Raw genomic sequence first — 22826 nt, forward strand, 5'->3', positions numbered from 1 at the left:
AATATACACAGTCACTACAAGTTACCCAAACCTCGTGAAGCACTTTGAGACATCCTCCTGATATGAAAGGTGCTAGATCAAATGGAAGGATTATTATTATAAACTTACATTCATGTAAAGTGTCTTTTGTGTAAAGGAATGTCTAGAACCCTTTCACAAAAGGAGACTAATTACAAAATGAATTGTTATATAGACAAGCATTGCAGCTGATTTGCACCAGCAACATCCTACATGTAACAATGAGATGTGCAGCCAATTAATCAGAATTTTTCGGGGTGAATTTGAACAAGGGAGTGATATTAACCAAGACAAACTTGAGAAAATCTCTGACATAACACACGAGGGAAAGAGGAAATAGAAGAGTGTGGGAAGGAGTGAGGAGTGGGTGGAGACTCATGTGGAGTATAAACACCGGTGCAGACTGGTTAGGCCGAGTGACCTGTTTCTGTGCTGTTCATTCTTTGTGAACCTTTGTAAATCCATTGAAGCTCTCTTTGGTTAGTATTCACTGTATGCAGTATTCAAAAGACACCTTTTTTAGTAAACAAACATGACAGCCAGTTTTCACAAGGCAAGATCCCATACACAACCATGAGATGAATCACCAACATTATTTTGACAGTGTGTTGGCCAATACACCGGGAAAAAACTTTTCTCTTTTCAGATGGTGTTGTGGGATCTTTAACTTCAACCTGAGGGTAGAAGGATTGGATCTTTGTTTAACATCTTATCTGAATAATAATAATAATCCTTGCATTTCATGTAATGCTTGATCTTGTTATCAAAACATCACAAAGTACTTCACAGGATTTACTGTGAAGTGGAGTCACTGTGTATTGTAGACAACACAAGAGCCAGTTTGCCACAACAATGTCCTACAAAAAAACATGAAGTGAATGACCAATTTTATTTGGAAACTGTTGGCCAGGACACCCAGAGAAACGTCCTTCTCTTTTTGAATATTGCTATGGAATCTAATGTCCACCTAAACAGACAGAGGGGATCTTGGTTTAATGTCTCATCTGAAGAATAACACCTCCAACAATGCAGCACTCCCACAGCACTGCATTGGAGCATTTTTTGACCCAGACACAAGAGCGCAACCGAGTGAGCCAAGCATGTTCTAATCTGGAACAGTAATATAAATTTATTACTGTAAATACAAGATAAGAATCCATGAAATAGCTCCAGGCTTTGTATGCTCACGTTGAGCTGCAGCATTGTTCACTCGGGATGATTCCACCATATGTGTTAACAGCTATCGCTAGCCCTCATTTTAGTTAAATACATTTTTCCTGTGGTGTCGATTTGTTCTCAGCAGGTGGATTCTTGTTCTGTTTTTTACCTATGCTGTTCAAAGGGGACAAGTTCATTGCAGGGTAAAATCAGCCTCTAGAATAGCAGAGTCTGTAAATTCCATTCACATGTCATCACATTTGCTTCTGGCAAGAGTCTGCCCTGCAACAGACATCTTTCTTGCTGCGTGAACTTCTGTCACATGATTTAGTTCAGTCAAAGTGTGTTAGAAATGTTGAAAGCTTTAGTGCCAGATGGCAGCAATGATGCAATGGTGTCAATGCCTCGCTTTAGAAAGTGTATGTCAGTAAAATGTCAAGAGCAATACAGTAGCATCAGACATTGCTACTCCAACACAGTGTGCCAGGACTCAGGATCACGGCTCTGAAATCCCAATCTTGACGTCAGGAGATAGTACAGGTAGCACCATGCTCTGTCCCGCCGTGAAAGGCACTATACACCTGTAATTTGTTGTTGTTGTTGTTTATTGAAAAAATGACCAATTTTATCAGGGTGATTGTTGGCCAGGACACTCAGATGAAACTCTTTTCTCATTTTGAATCTGCCTTGGGTTCTTTAAAGTCCACTTGAACAGTTAGACCAATTTTGTTTAATGTCTTATCTGTTGGATGCCACCTCCAATAATGCATCTGAGAAGTGACAGTACCTCTATCTAGGCAATGAGTCAGGCTCTTTATGTGGAAAGGCCTCAGGCTGTTTATGCTGCAAGGTACCTCTTTCCTAAAGAGTCTTTTTTCAGTCCCTCTGATGCCATCGCATTACCAATTACCTTGGATTTTATAAAACAGAAAGCGTATTCTTAATTCTCCTTTACAATCTGTTCTCAAATCCAATATGTCTTTATCTGAAATTACTAGCTGCAGCCAAGCAATTGAGCCTTAGATTATGCTGAACTTTGTGCTAATGGCAGTTAAATGCTACTATACAAAGACAGGATGCGTTTCCCAGCCATGACCCATCATTTATATTCCACAAGTGTGGCACGCTGAATAACTTACAGTTGACACAGTCATGAATGAGTTATGTTAGCCTCATGAGTGGAATATGAATCATATTTCACAACTGGTTGAGACTTATTGTTTTTAGCTGCATGTTCAGCGAGCTTTCATTCAGAATCAATTATTGCCTCAAAAAATGCTGATGAGAATGATGATATCCTTTCAGCTTTTCTCCATTCCTGTTGTTGTGATTTTTTTTTGAACAGTTGTTTTAGACCAGCAAATTCTAGAAACAGCAAGGGAAACAATAACAACTTGCATTTATATGGCGCTGTTCATGTGGGGCATTGTCTCGGAGCACTTCCTGCAGATACATATCAGTGGTAGCGCCCAAGCTTTTTCCTCACAAGGACAGAAACACACACAGTGGTAAACTGGGTTTGTAATGAGCCACTCCAAGTTAATTAATAACTAGCCAGAGGGAGATGACTGAGCTGATTCTTCTGACTCACAATGTCTTCAATACAATTTACCTGTTGCCGTCATCAATGCTTGCTACTGTACTAAACAAGAATATTTCTACACAAGCATAAACATTAATGACGCAAAAAGCAGCAATTAATTTACAATTTTTAAAAAATTTTGGGATTAAGTTAATCTCCAAATAAAGAATTCTGTCTTACAAATATCTCAACTTTTTACATCATGTCTTTTGTTTTAAGCCGGCACAACACTATGCATTGCCAAGATCCAGATTGATTTACCCTTCCACATCTTCTGAGCTCCAGTCTCAGCTCTGTTGCTGTGCATCAGCACTAAGCACAGATTAGGTACTTACCAGAGGAATGGAAGGTAAATCAGATGAAGCAATGCCGCCATAACTTGCACCTAGCCGCTAACCTCAGACCAGAGTATGAAAAAGCTAAGACAACTCATCCATCTTGTTTCAGTGACACAATGCAGGACTTAAAGAGTTCTGTAACATCCATCTGCACAGGCAGAGGAGCTTCAGATTAATGTCTCATCCAAATGTTCTCAGATCCTCCAAACAGCAACCGTGTTCATTTGCACACAACTTTTCAACCAAATTGCAGAATATGAAACTGGTGGAACAACTTTGCTCTAAGATAATAAACATGCCTTTGACTCTGTTCTGATCTTACCCAAAGTTAGCTTGTGGTAAGTCAAAGACAACAATTTACATTTTTATATTTTTCACCCGCCTTGGGATGTCCTTCCGACATGAAAGGCAGTCACTCTATAAATGTCATTTGTTGTTATTATTATGACACCTTTCGCAGCAGGAAAACGTCTCAAAGCGCTTACACAGCTGACTAGGAACCTGAGCTGAGGGGTTAAGGGTGGGGGGGAAGGGAAGACAACGACAAACAGCTACGCATAATGCCACATTACCTGTTGTCATTCGGAAAAGTCATAAGAAGGCCATGATGTAGCCTGAAAGACAATTTGCCTTAAAATTCATTGTGAATTGTGAAAAATTCTTAAATTCAGTCATAATTTACTTTTTTTAAGAGTTGCAAAACATACAATAGAGGCTCAATTCAAGAAATTTCCACAATATTGCACCATCTTGAGACAAGAGTTTATAACCTAAGACTAGGTGAAATTTAGGGCCCAAGGATACCTAATGCAAGAAATATAAATACAACAACAACATATTGCATTTATATAGCGCTTTTTGCATTGGGAGGACATCCAAAGTTCTGGATGTTTTAGGTTTGGACCCGAGCTGGAGGTTGTATTTGGGATGGGTGGGGGCTGAGGGGATGGAAAGATGACCAAAGTGGAAGGTCCTGAAAAGGATCTTGAAGGAAGCAAGTGAATGTTCACTGGAATGGAGTTCCAGTGACCGGGGGGCAAAAAGGCTGAAAGCCCAACCACCGATGATGAGGCATCCTGGGCAGGGGACGTGAAGCATGCCTGCTGAGCAGAGAGAGTGGGCAGGTTGGTAGAGTATTATCAACCAATGCACAGATGCACATACACATGGGCGCGCACACACGCACAAACACACAAACATTACTGATGTTCTTTTGAGAAAGATTAAGGAGCATCGTGGGGGAAGGTTTCACAGTTCTTTGTATAGGTGAAACTACAAATCCCCAGTTTTTACTGTACTTGCATGTAGCAGTTTATCATGAAATCATGCAAAACAAACAGTAACAATATGTGAACGGAAACGAAACATTTCGCGTTAGAGCGTCAATTGATAGGACCACCTTGAGTATCTGTTTCCAAGGCAACATTGATTCGTAACACTCCCAAAAGTTATAGGTTGTGAAGATCAGTTTGTCTAGTGCTCAAAATGGCCCCTTCAAAAAAATTGTGTGTGCTCCATGCAGCGAGCTCTCTTTAGCCTCCCCTGTCCCCTTCCCCCTAATCCCCTGCCCCATCCCTCCCCAACCCCATGAAGCAATTTGCAAAGAGGAAAAATAAACCCAGCTTTCCTCTTTGAATAGTTCTGCTCATGTTACTAATGAACATCGACTCCAGAAGTAAAATCCAAATAAAGTATATTTGCACTTTTTCAAGTTGAAACTATTGCCCAGTGTAGTAACTCTGTTTGTAGTCAAATATGCCAGTCATGTTCAGCAACAAATCCCTTAAAATAGCCACCAGGTGAAAGTCCAATTAATCTGGAGGATTTGGGCCACGACACTGGGAAGAACCCACAACCTTATAATAATAATAATCCTTGCATTTGATATAGCACTTTTCACTTCTGACTTGGAGGAAAGAATCAAACACACATATAAATTAGCCATTCAATCTATTACACCTGTGATGAGCAGGATGGGTAAGGGGTGCTCCTGTTTGTATTTTCAAAAAGATTTGTTCTCTAAACTGCATTGTAGTACGTTTCAAGAAGCACCGTAAACATTGTTGATCTCAGCAACTTGACCTCAATGGTCTACCACATAAATAGGAGGTATCTTAACTTCTCAGTTAATTAGTGTACCTCTCATTTATTTGTTAGATCAGTATCAGAGCTATAAATGCAAGTTGTTGTAAATTAAGAAAAAAATAGGTGGGTGAACAGTCACTTGATTTAAATTACGTCAATTTTTTTCACTGTGAAAACTGACCCAACAGCTATTCAGGAGAAGCCTGCAGTGTGGTAAAGATAGGCTGTCCTCTGGTTCAATTCCCTTCCCTTTCCATACAGAAGGGCCAGATATGCGGGTGATACAATACTACATGTCAATTTCTCACCACGTGGACCGTCACTGCCACAAATCTACGTTCCATCACTCAATGCATAAAAGGCATAGTAACATGCATTGTCCATTAAAAAAGCCACCACAAAATAATACAGAAGGAACAGCCACATATTCTGCCACAAACATCAAAATTCAGGGGAGAAAAAGTCTCCAGTTATTCCCCTCGCCTCACACTCTCCTCCCACTAGAGCAAGATATTGCTTCCAGCAGCAGAGCAATTTAGAACAGGAGCTGGATTTGTATTTGTGCTCCCAACACTCTCACTGGGGACAGAGGAGTGCTCTGAGCATGGTAGTGATGCGTTAGCTTTTGATCCTTTTGACTGGCCCTTTGATAACATGAGGAAATGCTCTCTTAAGACATTCGTAGGTTCTCCTGGTTTAAAAGCTTAATTTTCTGAAAATATATTTTCAGAAGCGGTGTTTGAAACAAATAGCATTCTATGTATTTGAAAGAAAACTTGATGCACGCATGAGGGAAAAGGGAATAGAAAGTATATTTGAGAAGAGAAAAAGTTGGGGCTCATGTGGAGTTTAAACACCATCATCGAGCAATTGGCCAAATGGCCTATTTCCATACATTATTACTCAGTGTAACTCTATATACTGTATATTTAAAGACTTGAAAATGTACCCTTATTTGCAATCATAGAGTAATGGCAACAGGGAAGTTTAAATCACTGTATAGTGCGCTTGTGAAGGAGGTTCTGTCCTTCAGCAGGTAATTTTTTGAAAAAATAGATAATCTGAAGTCAAGTGTCTGAATTAATTGAAATTCAGGCATTTGATGAATTAACTCAGTTCAGAATCAATTTGGGTTTAGAATCTGTAAACTCTGATTGCTCTGAAGTTAACTCTTAATGGTGCTCTTAACAGTTGCATTTTGTTGATTATTTGAGTCATGTGGAAATCGATCACCATGCTTAAGATTATCCATACCAAACATATGTATGCCGCCTCCATATGGAAATTTCCCCACATCTGAAATGCAATGTGCTCTCTCTCAGGATGCACTCTGCTAACCTGATTCCAGAGAGTATAACAATAAAATAAATGATCATCCATGCATTTGATATAATACCCTTCACATAAGGAGAACGACTCAAAATATTTCACAGGATTTTCCTGTAATGTTGGTGACCGTGGCAGACACTTTGGGCCCAGCAATGTCCTGCAAACAAAGTGAATGATCGATTTTATCTGATGGATTGTCGACCGAGACCAGGAAAAACTCGCTTCTCTTTTAGAATTGTGTCATGTGATTGTTATCACCCACTTGAACAGGCACATTTTTAAAAGCTAATTATGCTCAGTTCACTTTTCTGTTATTAAACATAATTTTTGTTAGACCAGAAAATAAGGATGGAAAAAAATCATCAAAAGTGCATGTCTTTGATAACATCTTTTATATATCTAAGCTTCACACCTAAACGTAATTTAAATAACTTGACTACAACAAGACAACAAGATTACATTTGTATAGTGCCTTTCACATCAGGAGGACGTCCAAGGCGTTGGACAGAGTATAGCATTTCAGACACGAGCTGGGGTTGGGGGGGAAGGGAGGGGAGAGGGAGGGGGGTGGCCGATGGAATGGTCGAAGAGGAAGGTCTTGAGGTTGGACTTGAAGGAGGCTAAAGAGGGGGCGAGGTGGAGTGACTGGGGGATGGAATTCCAGAGGTTGGGGGCAGAGTGGCTGAAGGCTCTCCCACCAATGGTGGGGCGGGTGGGTGGGTCGGGGGATGTGGAGCAGGCCGGAGCCGGCTGAGCGGAGGGAGTGGGCGGGTTGGTAGGGGGTTAGGAGGTCGCAGAGATAGGGTGGGGCGAGGCCATGGAGGGCTTTGTATGTGAGGACCAGGATATTGAACTGGATCCTCTGAAGGATAGGGAACCATTGGAGTCGGGCGAGAGTGGGGGAGATGAGGTCACGGGTTTGGAGCGGGAGAGGACACGGGCTGCAGAGTTCTGGATTATCTGCAGCCTGTGGAGGGAGGAGTTGGGAAGGCCGACAAGCAGGGCATTTGCATAGTCGAGCCTGGAGGTGATGAAGGCATGAACAAGAGTTTCAGAGGCCTGAGGGGTGGGATAGTGACAGAGTCAGGCGATGTTACAAAGGTGAGGGAAGGCAGAGCGGGTCATGGCTTGAATATGGGGGAGAAAAGACAGTTGAGGGTCGTACAAGACACCTCGGTTCCTGACTGACTTGGTGAGCTGTAGTGTGCAACCATGGAGGTTGATGTTGCCGGAGCCTGAGGTGCTGAGGCGCTGGCGCGAGTCAATCAGGAGGGCCTCAGTCTTGTTCATATTCAGCTGCAGGAAATTTGCCCTCATCCAGGACTTGATGTCCGACAGGCAGTCTGTCAGGACAGCAGTGGTCCTGGAGTTGAGGGTGGAGGCAGAAAGATAGAGTTGGGTATCATCTGCATACACCAACAACAACAACAAGATTCCATTTATAAAGCGCCTTTCACATCAGGAGGACGTCCCAAGGCGCTGCACAGTTGGGTCAGGACCCGAGCAGGGGGAAATGGTCAGGGGAAGGGAAGGGAGGGAGCGAGGAGGGGGGAAATGGCCAGGGTGAGGGGAGGGAAGGGAGGGAGCGAGGAGGGGGAAGAGAGTCGAGAGGGGAACTGAAGGCTCGGTCAAAGAGAAAGGCCTTGAAGGAGGAGAGGGAGGAAGCAAGGCGAAGGCACTGGGGGATAGAGTTCCAGAGCCTCGGGGCTGAGAGGCTGAAGGCCCGGCCACCGATGGTAGGGCGGTTGGGGCGGGGGACGTGGAGCAGACCGGAGCCAGAGGAACGGAGAGTACGGGCAGGTAGGTAGGGGGATAGTAGGTCAGAGAGGTAGGAGGGAGCGAGGCCATGGATGGCCTTATAGGTGAGGATGAGGATCTTGAAATCAATCCTCTGGGGGATGGGGAGCCAGTGGAGGCGAGCGAGGGTGGGTGTGATGTGGTCCCGAAGTCTGGTGTGGGACAGTACACGAGCTGCAGAGTTCTGAATGACCTGCAGCTTGTGGAGGGAGGTGCCGGGAAGGCCGGCGAGGAGAGAGTTCCCATAGTCCAGCCTTGAGGTGACAAAGGCGTGGACCAGGGTTTCAGCAGCGTGAGGGGTGAGGTAGTGCCGTAGTCTGGCGATTTTCCGGAGGTGATGGAAGGCGGTGCCAGTTGTGGTGCGGATGTGAGGGAGAAAGGACAGCTCAGGGTCGAACAAAACGCCGAGGTTCCTGACTGGCTTTGAGAGGTGGAGAGTGCAGCCTTGGATGCTGATGGTGTCGGCGCCTGAGGTGCGGAGGCGCTGACGCGAGCCAATCAGGAGGGCCTCGGTTTTTCGCACGTTGAGCTGAAGAAAGTGTTTTTCGCACGTTGAGCTGAAGAAAGTGTGGAAGTTGACCCCATGTCTGTGGATGATGTCACCAAGGGGAAGCTTGTAGATATTAATGAGAGGGCCAAGGACAGAGCCCTGGGGGACACCAGATGTGACAGCGAGGGGGCTGGAGGAGAAACCGTTAGAGGCAACAAAGTGTAGAAGGTGAAAGAGATAGGAATCGAACCAGGCAAGGGCAGATCCGCGAAGATTGAGTAAAACAGAGAGGCGGTGTATGAGGATGGAGTGGTCGACAGTGTCCAAGGCGGCAGAGAGATGGAGGAGGACAAGGAGGCAGAGGGAGCCCTGATCACAGATGTTCAGAATGTCATTAAACTGCATTCCATAACAGGCACTGAAACGCCATTTGGCATGGCTTGGAATTATTTCAACTTTCAAAGTAATTTATCAAAGTCTTCACAAATGCAGATATATCACATTTCCAGGTGTCAGCCTGGCTCAGTCAGCAGCAGTCCCACCTATTGAGTCAGAAGATTGTGCATCTGAGCCCATGTTGGACTTTGATCTTATAGTCTAGACTGACATTCAGTGCAGTACTGGGTGGGTGCTGTCCTTTTGATGAGATATTAACTGAGGTTTTGTCTGATAATCCAGAACTCTGCAGCCCATGTCCTCTCCCGCACCAAACTCTGTGACCCCATCTCCATTGGCTCCCTATCCTTCAGAGGATCCAGTTCAAAATCCTGGTCCTCACATACAAAGCCCTCTATGGCCTCGCCCCACCCTATCTCTGTGACCTCCTAACCCCCTACCAACCCGCCCGTTCCCTCCGCTCAGACGGCTTTGGGCTGCTTCACGTCCCCCGACCCACCCGTCCCACCATTGGCAGGAGAGCCTTCAGCCACTCTGCCCCCAACCTCTGAAACTCGATCCCCCAATCACTCCACCTCGCCCCCCCCTTAGCCTCCTTCAAGTCCCGCCTCAAAACCCTCCTCTTCGACCATGTCATCAGCCACCCCCCTTCCCCTCCCGACCCCAGCTTGGGTCTGAAATGCTGTACACTGTCCAGCGCCTTGGGACGTCCTCCTGACATGATAGGTGCTATACAAATTTAATCTTCTTGTTGTTGTTGCCTGCTCAGGTGGACAGACAGTAAAGATCCCTTAGGACTATTCAAAAAGTGAAGAGAGTTTCTCCTGATATCCTAGCCAACAAACCCCCAAAATAAAATTGGTCACTCACTTCAAGGCTGTTCATGCCACATTGCTGTGCATAAGTTGGTTGCTGTGTGCAAGTTGGTTGCTGTGTGCAAGTTGGTTGCTGTGTGTTGCCTGCAAAATACACAGTCACAACACTTTTAACAATAAATCCTGTGGAATGCTTTGAGACACGTTGACAACAGGACAAGGTACGATGTGAAATGCAAGGTTCCTATAATTATTTATAGCATTGTCTCGTGCACTGTTTACCGGCTCCTTGACTAAAAACGACCAGTTTATTTCCTGCCTAATTTTCAAAACTAGTAGAAAAGGACACGATTTTCTTTGCAGGTTGTCATTTTTTTCTCAAAACCAAGTTTTTAGGAATATTAAGTTTTTTTAACATTGTTTGTCTGCCTCTCTTTAAGTGTGTGTGTGTGTGTGTGTGTGTGTGTCTCTTCCATCCAAATGATCTGCCTTCCTCATGGTTTTGTTTGGATAAAGAATGAAAGGGAAACTATGAGGAAGGTTGCCTTTCGCAGGAGTCCTGCTGGGTTTGTGCCTGAAGGGTGAATGAAAGTGCTGTATGTGATTAGAGGGAGGAGACCGAGGAGGGTGAAGGCTGCCGACTCCAGGCTGTCAGACCGCACCAGACCCTGGCGTTCCCACCAGCTCAACCTATACGTTTCCAGAGGGATCAGGAGGAGGAGGAGGAGGAGGGAACCTGAGTCTGGGTGAAGTGAGATGAGTCACGTTTCCGCTTTCATTCACCAGGAACACTTCGATTCCCCACCCCCCCCCCCCCCTCCACACACACACACACACTCACACACACAGGAGTGTACTGAACTGCAGGGCAGGGCTGGCGGGGAGGAGCAGACCCCTGCGATCTGCAAACAAACGCTTGTGCTGAGCTCTGTGTACCTCTGAGTGTTTGTGTGCTGTGTGTGTACCTGTGTGTGTGTGCACCTGTGTGCTGTGTGTACCTGTGTGTTTGTGTGCTGTGTGTTTGTGTGCTGTGTGCACCTGTGTGTGCTGTGTGTACCTGTGTGTACCTGTGTGTGCTGTGTGTACCTGTGTGTGCTGTGTGTTTGTGTGCTGTGTGTTTGTGTGCTGTGTGCACCTGTGTGTGTGTACCTGTGTGTGTGCACCTGTGTCAGAAACTACACCCGGGCGGAGACACCGAACCACCGTTTACCGAAGCAGCGAGAAAGAAACTTGGCCGCCGGTGGTGTATTATCGTGTGTAGATACCTTGGAAGTAACTTTTGGAGCCAGACGGGGAGCGGCTCGGGTGGAGGCCGGTGTGAAGCGCCCTGTTGCTGCGAGCAGTTAGAGAGAGAGAGAGAGGGGGAGCAGCGGGTCACACACAGCACAGCACAGCACGGAGTGGAGTGGAGTGGTGTAGTGCAGTGCTGCTGATCGCTGGCGGTGTCTCGGAGTCTGTCTGGTTGTCTAACAAGTGTCTGTGCCCCCGGGCCCGGGGCCCGGCCCGGGACAGTCGGGTCTGACTCACTTCCCCCGGGGTCGGGCTGTCCTTCTTCAATGCGATCTGCCCCCCTCCCCGCACTGGCTATGGGGAACCAGGTGGAGAGACTCACGCGTCTGAGCTACGAGGAAGTGCCGACGGCCGAGCCCGCGGGGACGGACAAGGACGACGAGCCGCGGATCGGCGTCTCCTACATCTTCTCGGTGGACGACGAGGAGCTGGAGGAGGCGGTGGTGGCCGTGAGCGGCGGCGACAAGCGGGCGGCGGGTGGGGGGGGGCAGGAGGAGAGCCCCGACCCCGGGAACGAGGTGGAGTGCTCGGTCTACTACAGGGACCAGTGCGTGTACGAGAGGAGCTCGAGGGGCGGCGGAGGGGTGGACGGGGGAGGAGGAGGGGGCGGCGGCGGCGGCACCTGCTCCCCGGAGACCCTGCTCAGCAAGTGCAAGGCTGGGGACCTGGTGGAGTTTGTGGGCAGGAACCAGTACCCGCACTGGGCGGTGTACGTGGGCGACTTCCAAGTGGTGCATCTGTACAAAGCTGAGATCAGGAACGACTTCATGACCGACGCCGGTCGGGGCCGGAGGGGTCGGATCGTGAGCGACCTGTACCGGTACAAACCCCTCCCCGCGGAGACGGTGGTGCAAAACGCCACGGAGCAGGTGGGGGTGAGGGAGGAGGGGCTGAGCTGGAGGAACTCGGAGTGCTTCGCCGCCTGGTGCAGGTGCGGCCGGAGGGAGTTCAAGATCGGCGGGGAGATCAGGATCGGGAAGCAGCCCTACAGGCTGAAGGTCCACCTGCCCGACAGGACCAGCCACACGCTGGAGTTTCAGAGCCTGGAGGACCTGATCATGGAAAAGAGGAGGAACGATCTGATAGGGAAAATGGCTGTGATGCAGGAGCTGGCGGCTCATCTGCAGGTGGAGCAGGAGAGGACTGATCGCAATTCAGATTGATGGGGAATTAATTGCCATCCTCTCCCCCCCCCCCCCACACACACACCCCCCCACACACACACACCCCCCACACACACTCACTCACTCACACACACTCACTCACTCACACACACAGTCTCCGAGGGGGATCGAAGCTCGTTGAACTCTTGAGGCTCCGGGGGCTGAGGCGACGAAGGACGATCGCGACGTGCGGTCGCTTTGCTGTGTGACCCTCTCAGCTCCGCCGCTGACGGAGTTTAAGTGTGAAAGGATCGCACTAAAGTGAAAACTTGCATAACCGATACCTCTCACAACACCTCCCACCTACTCCCCGAGGGTCGGGGTGTGGACCCGACCCGACCCGACCCGACACCCGCACACTCCGGGGTGTGGGTTTAAGCCGAACGATTGATAACGTCGCGAATATCAGAGACTGTGTCCATCTGAACCACAGGGCGCACACGGCCATCAGACGTGTGACCTCTCTCCACAAAAGCTGTGCATTTGCTCTCTCTCTCTCTCGTTCTCTCTGTGTAATAGTCGAGATTTTAATTTTAAAAAAATCGCTGTCATCGAAAATACCAAATGAACTTCTCTTCCGGAGAGAGAGGATCGCTTTCAGTGATCACAGTTCCTTCAAAATGAAGGGCAAAAGTTTAATAAACACGACGAATGATGAGGGGGTTTTTTTTTCTCTCTCGAAGTGATTACGTTGATCCGAAGACAGATCGCGGTAATAAACAGGAAGAGGGTGGATGCTGTGTTGGGGTAATGGGAATTCAATGGCTTCACATGGCTCAGTGGTGACAGGAAAGACTTGAAATGTCCAGTGTTTAGTCACGAAACGGACCCTTCCCTCACTGTTTATTTGAGTTAAGAGGAATCATGATTTGCATACGTGGGTCATGTTTTAACACGTTCTTACTTTTTAAGTTCTGTCCCTCTTGGTTTCTCTCTCTCTCTCTCTCTCACTCTCCTCCCTTCTTAAGGTTGGTCTGAATCCTCAGTTGATCTAATGTTGTTAGGAATAGGATGGCTTTAAAGGGAATTGTTAGTTACTATCGATGCACCACCTCGGATTTACTGAAGTACATTTTATCAGATTGTCCATACTTCTTGCACATCTTATTAAAACTGAATTTAAGATATTTTTATAACTATTTTTAATTGTGCATTGTCAGCAGTAAGTTAATGAATTACTGTGTATTGTTTTGCCTGCCTTAATTTGTGTGCTTGAAATGTTTCCTGAAAAGTTAAGTTGAAGATCAGCGATGCACAAAGTTGTATAGATAATGTCTTTAGAAAACACTCGATTGACCGAAAACAAATGTAATAAAAGATATTGCATTACCTGATTTTCCATGGGGTTATCCATGCAGGTGTATTTATTTAACCAATGGAAGTGGAGTTGCTATCAGTATTGGCTTACTTTTATCTAACAAACCCTAGTACCTGATTTTACTAGACTAAAAGCCACACTAGTCCAAAGTCTTAAACGTAGTTCATGAAAAGAAACCTGGGCTTCTTCTAATATACTAATTAAATATGCATGGAAAATGTAGAGAATGAAGCAAATCCCATTCTCAGTTCTTCTCTCCTCCCTTAGAACACAAAATCACAAGCTTGGAGTTTTAATGTGACTTGAATATGAATTAGAAAATCTTGGTTGTGACATCCCTTTTGCAAAATTTCTTGAGTGGACATTCAAGTGTAGTCGTGAGACTCTTATCGTGAGCTAGAGAAAAGATGAGACGTGAATTTGAGGGATTCCTCTGAGTGTGAGAATTCAGGGCTGTGCTCCTGAGCACTGTGGAACTCTTGGTTGCACTTTTTATGTAGTTAGATTGAGACGCAACTGTGGTGATTTGAGACTTCTGTTTCAAACTGGCAGCTGCCACTCCTTTCAGTCAAGAGTAGCATCATGATTCATAAAATTGCTGCATAGGCTAAAGGATTCTGCAACCCACAGTCTGCTCCACGACCACATAAAAGTAAAGCCCTATGGAGGCAGGGACCAGTGTGAGACTTCTTAAATTAGCAGATGAATAAAAGGAAAGTGCCGTCACACAAAAAAAAGTGTAAAAAAAAAAGGCAGTTAAGCTACTCAGAGCAAAACAAAAACATTTGACATTTGGATTTTAAGCTTGCCTTCAAATTGTCACTCTTTGAACAATATTCCTGAATGTGTATATTGCAGTGGAATTACAGTAGTGTTAAAACAAATATGTTGTCGGTATCCTTAATTAATTCAACAAGCATCCTGGCCTAAAAAGTAAACACATAACTGCTTTATTGAAATTAACTTCATAGCTCTTGGGCATGAGTGATGTGGTGCAAGCAGGTGATGTGTCACCCATTTGTGTTCTCAGCATCCAGTGTTATTGGGATAGCCTCAAGAAGCAAATCCAAAAAGGTGGCTCGTTGCTGAATAAATGTAGAGACTAAATTATCTCAGTATCTGCAAGCAATAGACATTTATCAACTCCTGTGCAGACTGCTCACTGAGCCTATGCCTTAATTAACAAACAAACATAGTTACCTTGTTGAAATGAACTTCACTAACTCACAGCATGAGTGATTTGATGCTAGCAAGGGACATGCTGACTGTTTAGAGGCCTTTTGTTCATCTCCCACTCTGGTGTGGCTCAGTGGCATTGACAGTAATAATAATAATAATCCCCTTGCATTTGTTGTAGACCCTTATCACTTTGTTGAGACATTTCAAAGCACTTCACAGAATATACTGTAAAGTGAATTAACTATATTTTGTGGGCAAAATGCAGCAGCGCACAGCAGTGTCCCATAAACAGTCGTGGATTGAGTGACCACATTTTTTTTTTGGAAAGTGGCATTATTACCCCCGGAAAAGCGATCTGCCAATCGACTAACAACTGGGTTCCTATTTACTGTTTGGTATACAGAGGTCTGTAGAGTAAGGAAACTTGCCTAAGGTTTCGGCTTGCCTGGGAATCGAGCCCGGGTCCTCCCGCTTGCTTAGGATAGCACGCAAACCAATACGCTACAGGACTCCTGTAATAATAATAATAATCCTTGCATTTGATATAGCGCTTTTCACGTCGGGAGGACGTCCCAAAGCGCTTCACAGAACACACTGTAAAGTGAAGTGACTGTATATTTGTGGGCGAATGCGGCAGCCAATTGCGCACAGCAGTGTCCCATAAACAGTCGTGGATTGAGTGACCACATTTTTTTTTTGGAAAGTGGCATTATTACCCCCGGAAAAGCGATCTGCCAATTGACTAACAACTGGGTTCCTATTTACTGTTTGGTATACAGAGGTCTGTAGAGTAAGGAAACTTGCCTAAGGTTTCGCCTTGCCTGGGAATCGAGCCCGGGTCCTCCCGCTTGCTTAGGATAGCACGCAAACCAATACGCTACAGGACTCCTGTAATGCCCTCCACTGTGGTTTTATTTGGTCAAATATTTCTTCATATTATTCAACAGGCATTTTATTCATTACAGAAATAAGTTCAAGAATGCTCATTCACTTCTCTTCTCCCCCCATGTCCTTTTTCTGGGCTTATGCTCCTTAGATGTTTTCTGTCCTTGTCTCTCATCCTTTGAATAAGTGCAAATGCTAGTACTGTGTTGTAAGACACAGGTGACTTGGATTTCCAAGAGTTGTTTTCTTTGGTAAAAAAGCAGGTGGTAATGTGATACAACAGGTTTCCAGCGATCATCATATTTTGGCTGTTACCATTGGAAGTGCCCAAAAAATATATAGTAGGTGTTGGAACAAGTTGAATGAAAAGTCAATTCAACCATGAGTTTTGCCTATCCTTCTTCAGAAGTACAGGAGTACTGCTTTGAGATGCCCGGTGAACATTTGCTTCGCTGTTTGCCTTCTTGATTGGAGTCCTGTAGCTCAATGGTTAGCTCGCCTCGCTTCCTCCCTTGCCTCCTTCAACGCCGGTCTCAAGACTCTTTTCTTCGATCGTGCCTTTGGTCGCCCTCTCACCTCTCTGCCTTCCCTTACCCCTGTGACACCCCTCCCCCATGCTCAGGCACTGACACCTGTCTGTTCAGTGCTTTGGGACGTCCTTCCAACGTGAAAGGCGCTCTATAAATGTAATTTTGTTGTTGTTGTTGTTAGAGCACTCACCTCGCAAGCGAGAGACCTGGGTTTGATTCCCAGCAGGGCGAAATGTTGGTCAAGTCTCCTTATTCCACAGCCCTCTGTTTACCTACCAGTAAGTAGGAACCCGGTTATTGGTCGATCGGCGGATCACTTTTCCGGGGATAATAATTCCTTAAAAAAATTAATAAAATTGGTTTCTCAATCCACTACTGTTTGTGGGTCACTGCTGTGCGCAATTGGCTATCGCGTTCTGCCCACAAAATATATAGTCAATTCACTTTACAGTATATTCTGTGAAGCTCTTTGAGACATCTCAAAGATGCAAAAAGGCGCTATATCAAATGCAAGGATTACAATTATTATTATTGACTGGGAAATAGTGCATGACCCAGGGAGGACTGTGATTGAAGTCTAAAACACAATATTCACAAACTAGATGGGAGTTGCAAACCTCAACTTCCAGTTTGCGAACAATGGATTGTGAGATTCATGGTGAGATTAGCAAATACAATCCAATAACTTCAAAAAATTCATGTTTCACAAAAAAAGCTGTCTGTGAGCAAAACATTGAGGGGAAACAGCTGGTATTTGGCTTGACAATTTTTTTCATTAATCGGACATTGTTCGGGAATCACAAATAATAAGTTTGTGAAGCTTGCAAACTTCACAAGCTGGAAGTCACAATTTGCAACTGGAAGGCAGTTTGCAAACAGTGCATTTTCGATCTTATTGGCGCAGCTTTGAGACAGTTCCTCTGTAGCCCATCAGTTGTAAACTACTTCAGTAAATTCATGTACAATTTATGCAATAAAACTAGGCACATATGAGATTGATTTAGGTTTGCTACTTTTGAGACTTTTATCAAGAAAGAAAAATGATTTCCCAAGAGTTGTTGATTAAATTTAGATTCTATTTACAGATTTGAATTAACTGTTTTTAAATATATCTAAACAGAATAATTTTTGGGGCTTGTAGCATAACAGATATGAATGTTTAAACCATGCATTGCATAAACTCAGACACCAAAGAGGGGGAAATTGGAGGAAAATATACAACTAAAATAATCAGTCAATGCTCACATTACCATTAATGTGTTGCAACCTCACAATGTCATTAACTTGGGCGCTCCAGCCTCGCACTGCTATGAATACATATTTCCTGATCATAAACTGCTATTAAGTCATTCACTCCAACCTTTTACTATTATTACCACATTACATTCCACCCTTACACTGCCATTATCCAGATACACTGATCTCACAGACGCTCCATCTGCACACTTCACGCTCGGAATTCTTGCAAAAACATGAAGAGACGTTCACAAGACTTAAATAACCTTGATTTATTAAGTCTATTTTATATCTGTGATCTGTTGAATTAACCCCGACCATTATGGGACACCAATTGATTCATTTAATGTTTTATTTAAAGTTTTACTAAATAAATCTAAGCAAAAAGACTAAATTATCTTCACACATTAGTCTTTTTCCCTGATAAACTGCTATAACAATGTAAAAGGAACTATTTAACATATACTCTGATTATACTGGTGCTTTGTACTCTGTGATTTAATCTTCCACTGAACTATTTTTGTTTCTTCCCTTTGGAAAAGGAATAGTTTAAATTCTCATAATCCACCTGCTCCTTGTGAACTGCAGGTTTTCGACCATACCTTCGATCACCCTCCTTCTCCAACTGCCCTCCACCCTCCCCGATCCCGACCCCCAACCCGGGTCCAAAACGCTGACCGTCCAGTGCCTTGGGACATACTCCCGACGTGACAGGCGCTATACAAATGTCATTTTGTTGTTGTATTAATAATAGGATTCAAACATGATTTTCTTCCAAAATTGAAATTAAATTTTCACATGCTTTTTTGTATAAAAAAGCAGCTGTGAGTCACTTTGTGTCACATCACTATGCTGTTCACTCTGCAATCTCTCCCCCACAAGATATAACAACTTGTATTTATACAGCACCCCTCATATAGTGCAGTATCCCAGAGCGTTTGACAGTGTCGGAGTATGACGCTGAGCCGGTGGGTGGGGGGGTGTTGGTTGGATGCAGATGACCATAGGCTGTAGACCGTAGGGATGGAGGAAGAGTGTTTTAGTGTTTCGGAGTGTGGTATCTAAAAGCACAGTGGTTCAGAGGACAAGAGGGACATGCTGAAGGCCGGAGCCAATTGAGCAAAGGCAGTTGGTTGTAGGCTGTGGGGTAAGCAGGTTGGAGAGGTAGGGAGGTACCAGGGCATGAAGGGATTTGAAGACGAGTGTGAGGATCTTGAATCAATCCGTTCGGTGATAGGGAGCTGGAGGAGCCTGGCTAGAACTGATGTGATGGGGGCATAGAATTTAGTGCAGGCCACACAACTTTACAGGATTTTGCATAAAGCGCTTTGAGACATTGAAACAATGTCATTTCCCCCCTGTATCAAATGCAAGCATTATTATTATACCCACCTGAAACACAGTCAAAACCTTTTTTTAAAACTTAAACTGAGTATAAGTGTTTGTCCTGCATCACTGCTGAGTGACTGGTGGAAAACATGTCTTCAATGTGAACAATATTTTCTTCATGGAAGCCCACATACGAGAGCTGCACAAGCAGGTGCATGAAACTCTAACGTGGTCCCCACTTGAACCCCATGTTTTATTAGAGCTGAAATCTTGCAAACTTGCAATGATATGCGGGGGATTCTCTGGGGAAAACTGTTTACACCAGAGGTATTTTTGCCGATGACCTCTCAGAGCTAGCATGCATTTTTGCCTCCTCCCTCATACCCAATATCTAGAAAAGACCTACTATTAACTCCACCACTTTCTATAAAAAGAACACATGAGAATGATTAGTGGTTGTTGCACAATAAACCACTTGTATTGTGGCTGCCTGAACTCTTGCACTTTAAGGCACTTGTGATATGGATTGATACCACCTGGTTAGTTTTGCACTAACACCAGTCACTGACTTGTATAATTTAGTTATATGAGCTGAAGTGGAAAATCTTATGGAGGTATGTGAGATTCAGACACTAAATTCAGAACATTACATCAGAGATATTTTTGCCAGTGACCTCGCAGAGGCAGCATGCATTTTTCCTCCCCACAATATATCCAGTCAATTCACTTTACAGTATATTTTGTGAAGTGCTTTGACAACAACAACAACAACAAGATTCCATTTATAGAGCGCCTTTCACGTCAGGAGGACGTCCCAAGGCGCTGCACAGTTGGGTCATGACCCGAGCAGGGGGGAAATGGTCAGGGTGAGGGGAGGGAAGGGAGGGAGAGAGGAGGAGGAAGAGAGTCGAGAGGGGAGCTGAAGACACGTCTCAACGACATGATAAGGCGCCATATCAAATGCAAGGATTGTTATTGTTGTTATTAAGAATAGTTTCAGATGCACTGATCCAGCAGAACAAGAGGGTACAGGATCAGATAAATTTAGGTCAGACATCAGGAAGTTTTTCTTTACCCAGAGGATAATTAACAGCTTTCTCCAAACCTCTCCTGATTATAAAATGGAAACAGTATTCTTATTATTGCCCTCCAAAACATGAACTAAAAAAGGCTATACATTTTCTCATCCTCTATTCTCTACTGCTTGTTACAGTAGTATACAGTTTGATATTTGTATATTTTTTCCCCTCTCTATTTCTCTGCTAATTACTACAGTATTGGTTTTATTCTTTAAACTATAAACTTTAAATGAATTAATTTTTATTATTTCTCTGCTGACCTCATTCTCTCTCATTTCCTGAGCATTTTCCTTTCCCATCAGTGTATCGCTTTTTGTTTCATGGAGCCACTGTGCCACCTTGGTGTTTTGTTTGACCCTCAACTCTCTAAACCCTGTCACCTGCTGATTGAATAAGATCACTATTCACCTCTTCCACAATATCGCTTGCTTCTGTCCCTAATTTCCATCCAATTGGTTGAACAGGCTCAATGGGATGAATGGCCTCCTCTTCCTATATTCCTCTCCTATATCAAGCTCAAGCTTTTGCAGAACTCCCAATCCACTATCACGCTAGGCTCTATGTGCCCATCACTCTCATGGTTATATATATATATATATTTTATTTCATCCTTGAGATGTCTTCGCGACGTGAAACGAGCTATATAAATGTAATTTTGTATTGTATGGTTACGTGACTGCAGTGTAACACACTTCACTCTCTGTCCCCCTAGATTAGAAGATCCCCATCCTCACCTTCAGTTCCTGACTGCAATCTCCTCCGGCCCTACTCTCCCACCCACTGCCTCCATTTAAATTTCAGCCTGCTGCACAACCCTTACTCTCACTACTCACAGTCAAGCCTTCAGCAATGTGCCCCTGCTTTCTGTAGCTCCCTCCCAAATCCCTCTGTCACACTGTCTCTTTGTTTTCAAAACTCTTCTACAAGTCTATCTCTTTGACCATGCCTTCAATCAACTACCTGTGACCAACTTCCCCCAACTTCCCATCTTGTTTGAGTTTCCACAATGAGTAGCACTTCTGGATATTTTCACTGTGAAACGCAAAACATAACACCATGTTGTGTTGACAAAATTGACCTCTCTCTTCTGTCCTTCAATGCTTTCATGGGATGATATTTGCAGGGTTTTGTAGTATATCGATGTGATATCACGTTGAATGCTTTCTGAAATGCTCCCAATTTCACCCTTTTATATATCTTATGATATATCTTTGACTTCTGCCTTTGAACAATCCCTTTATATTTTGTTGCATTCAGTCACTATGAACCATGTTGATTTTTGTTGCTCGCTGACTTTTAAAATCTCTCCATTTCTTTTTCTCTGATAATAATGTTACTATCACCCATTATTTCATCTCCTTTGTTCTCCTATTTCAGCACCTTTGATCATCAAAGTATTGAAAGACACCAGACAGAATAAATAGTTTACCACATCAAATCTACTCTAACTTCTAGCAGTTCTTTACAGACCCATTGAATAATAATAATAATAATAATCATCCTTGCATTTGATATAGCGCTTTTCACGTGTCCTGGACGTCTCAAAGCGCTTCACAGAATATACTGGAAAGTGAATTGACTATAATTGTGGGCGAAATGCTGTAGCCAATTATGCACAGCAGTGTCCCACAAACAGTCGTGGATTGAAGTGACCAATTTATTATTGTTTTTTTCTTGACGGATTATTATCAGGTGTATGGAGAAAGGAAACTTGCCCAAGGTTTCGCCCTGCCCAGGAATTGAACCCAGGTCTCTTGCTTGCCAGGCGAGTGCTCTAACCACTGAGCTACAGGACTCCTTCAATAAATCTTCAGCAGGGAAAAAAGTTACAATTCAGAAAACAGCTGCCGACTGTATCTAAAGTTCTGTCTTTATTTTAACACTCTTCAAACACAACTGGGATATGGTCTTATTTCTTAGCACGACCAATGCAGAATACAGGCAGGCACTCTGAGAATCGTGGCCCCTTTCTTAAAAAAAAGATGTAGTTTCATATATTTATAGAGCTAAAGAAGCTGAATTTTATAGCAAATTAGAATATTCAAAATTTATTTTCAATTATGCAGAATGACTGGCCAAATTAAATGGAACCAGTGAAGCAATGAAGTTAGGTCAAGGTATTAAGGGATATGGGGCAAGGGCGGGAACTGGACCTTAAGTACAGATCAGCCATGATATTATAAAATGGTGGAACAGGCTCGAGGGGCTGAATAGCCTACTCCTGATTCTATCTTTCTAAGTTATTCTCTGTTGTGCAGCGCCGATTGCATCACAAATTTTGAGATACATCTTCCACGAATCGGCCATTAAATGTAGAATGGTAAATTCAACAACAACAAATTCACATACGCACACACACACACACATATATATAATATGGGTTTCAAAATGTTACTGTAGTACTGCTTTGCCCCATTAAAGAGGCTGTGTATTGATTCTTGAGAAGTCACAGCAGTCAGACTAGCGTTTTTCTTACTGCTGTTACATGCAAGTGACACAATTGTATATTTGCATATGAGTTGACCCATTGCAGTGCTTGTTCCACAAACACAAAAAAANTGTTTAGTGATCATTTTTAAACAAGGCCGGTGCCTATTTAAGGCTGGAGTGGAATTCAAAGAAATTCAGCTGTGGAGATGCAATCAACAATTGAGCAAGTGCTGCGTCTGTGTGGTATTCATTTGATAATATGTGGTGAGTACAGTCAGCATGAACCACATGTGGCCACCAGCCAATTGTACAAAATGTGTGTGGAACAGCAAAGCATACAGATTTAACCCTTAAATGATGTTGTGCTATTGGCCAACTC

The 22826-nt window shown here is 44.2% G+C and overlaps 1 protein-coding gene and 1 non-coding gene across 2 annotated transcripts; one reads left to right on the forward strand and one right to left on the reverse strand.

The window, feature by feature from the left end:
* The first annotated feature begins 11123 nt into the window (after nucleotides 1–11123).
* lratd2 (LRAT domain containing 2) lies at nucleotides 11124–12519 on the forward strand. Its single transcript, XM_007903455.2, has one exon. The coding sequence runs from the start codon at nucleotides 11565–11567 to the stop codon at nucleotides 12459–12461; it is 897 nt and encodes a 298-aa protein (XP_007901646.2). The 5' UTR covers nucleotides 11124–11564; the 3' UTR covers nucleotides 12462–12519.
* Nucleotides 12520–21740: 9221 nt separating this feature from the next.
* On the reverse strand, nucleotides 21741–21813 carry trnaa-ggc. The gene has a single exon. It is a non-coding gene; the product is annotated as a tRNA-Ala (tRNA).
* Between the last annotated feature and the right edge of the window lie 1013 nt (nucleotides 21814–22826).

This window comes from Callorhinchus milii, unplaced genomic scaffold (genome assembly GCF_018977255.1).
Source record: "Callorhinchus milii isolate IMCB2004 unplaced genomic scaffold, IMCB_Cmil_1.0 Scaffold2, whole genome shotgun sequence".
Classification (NCBI taxonomy): domain Eukaryota; kingdom Metazoa; phylum Chordata; class Chondrichthyes; order Chimaeriformes; family Callorhinchidae; genus Callorhinchus; species Callorhinchus milii.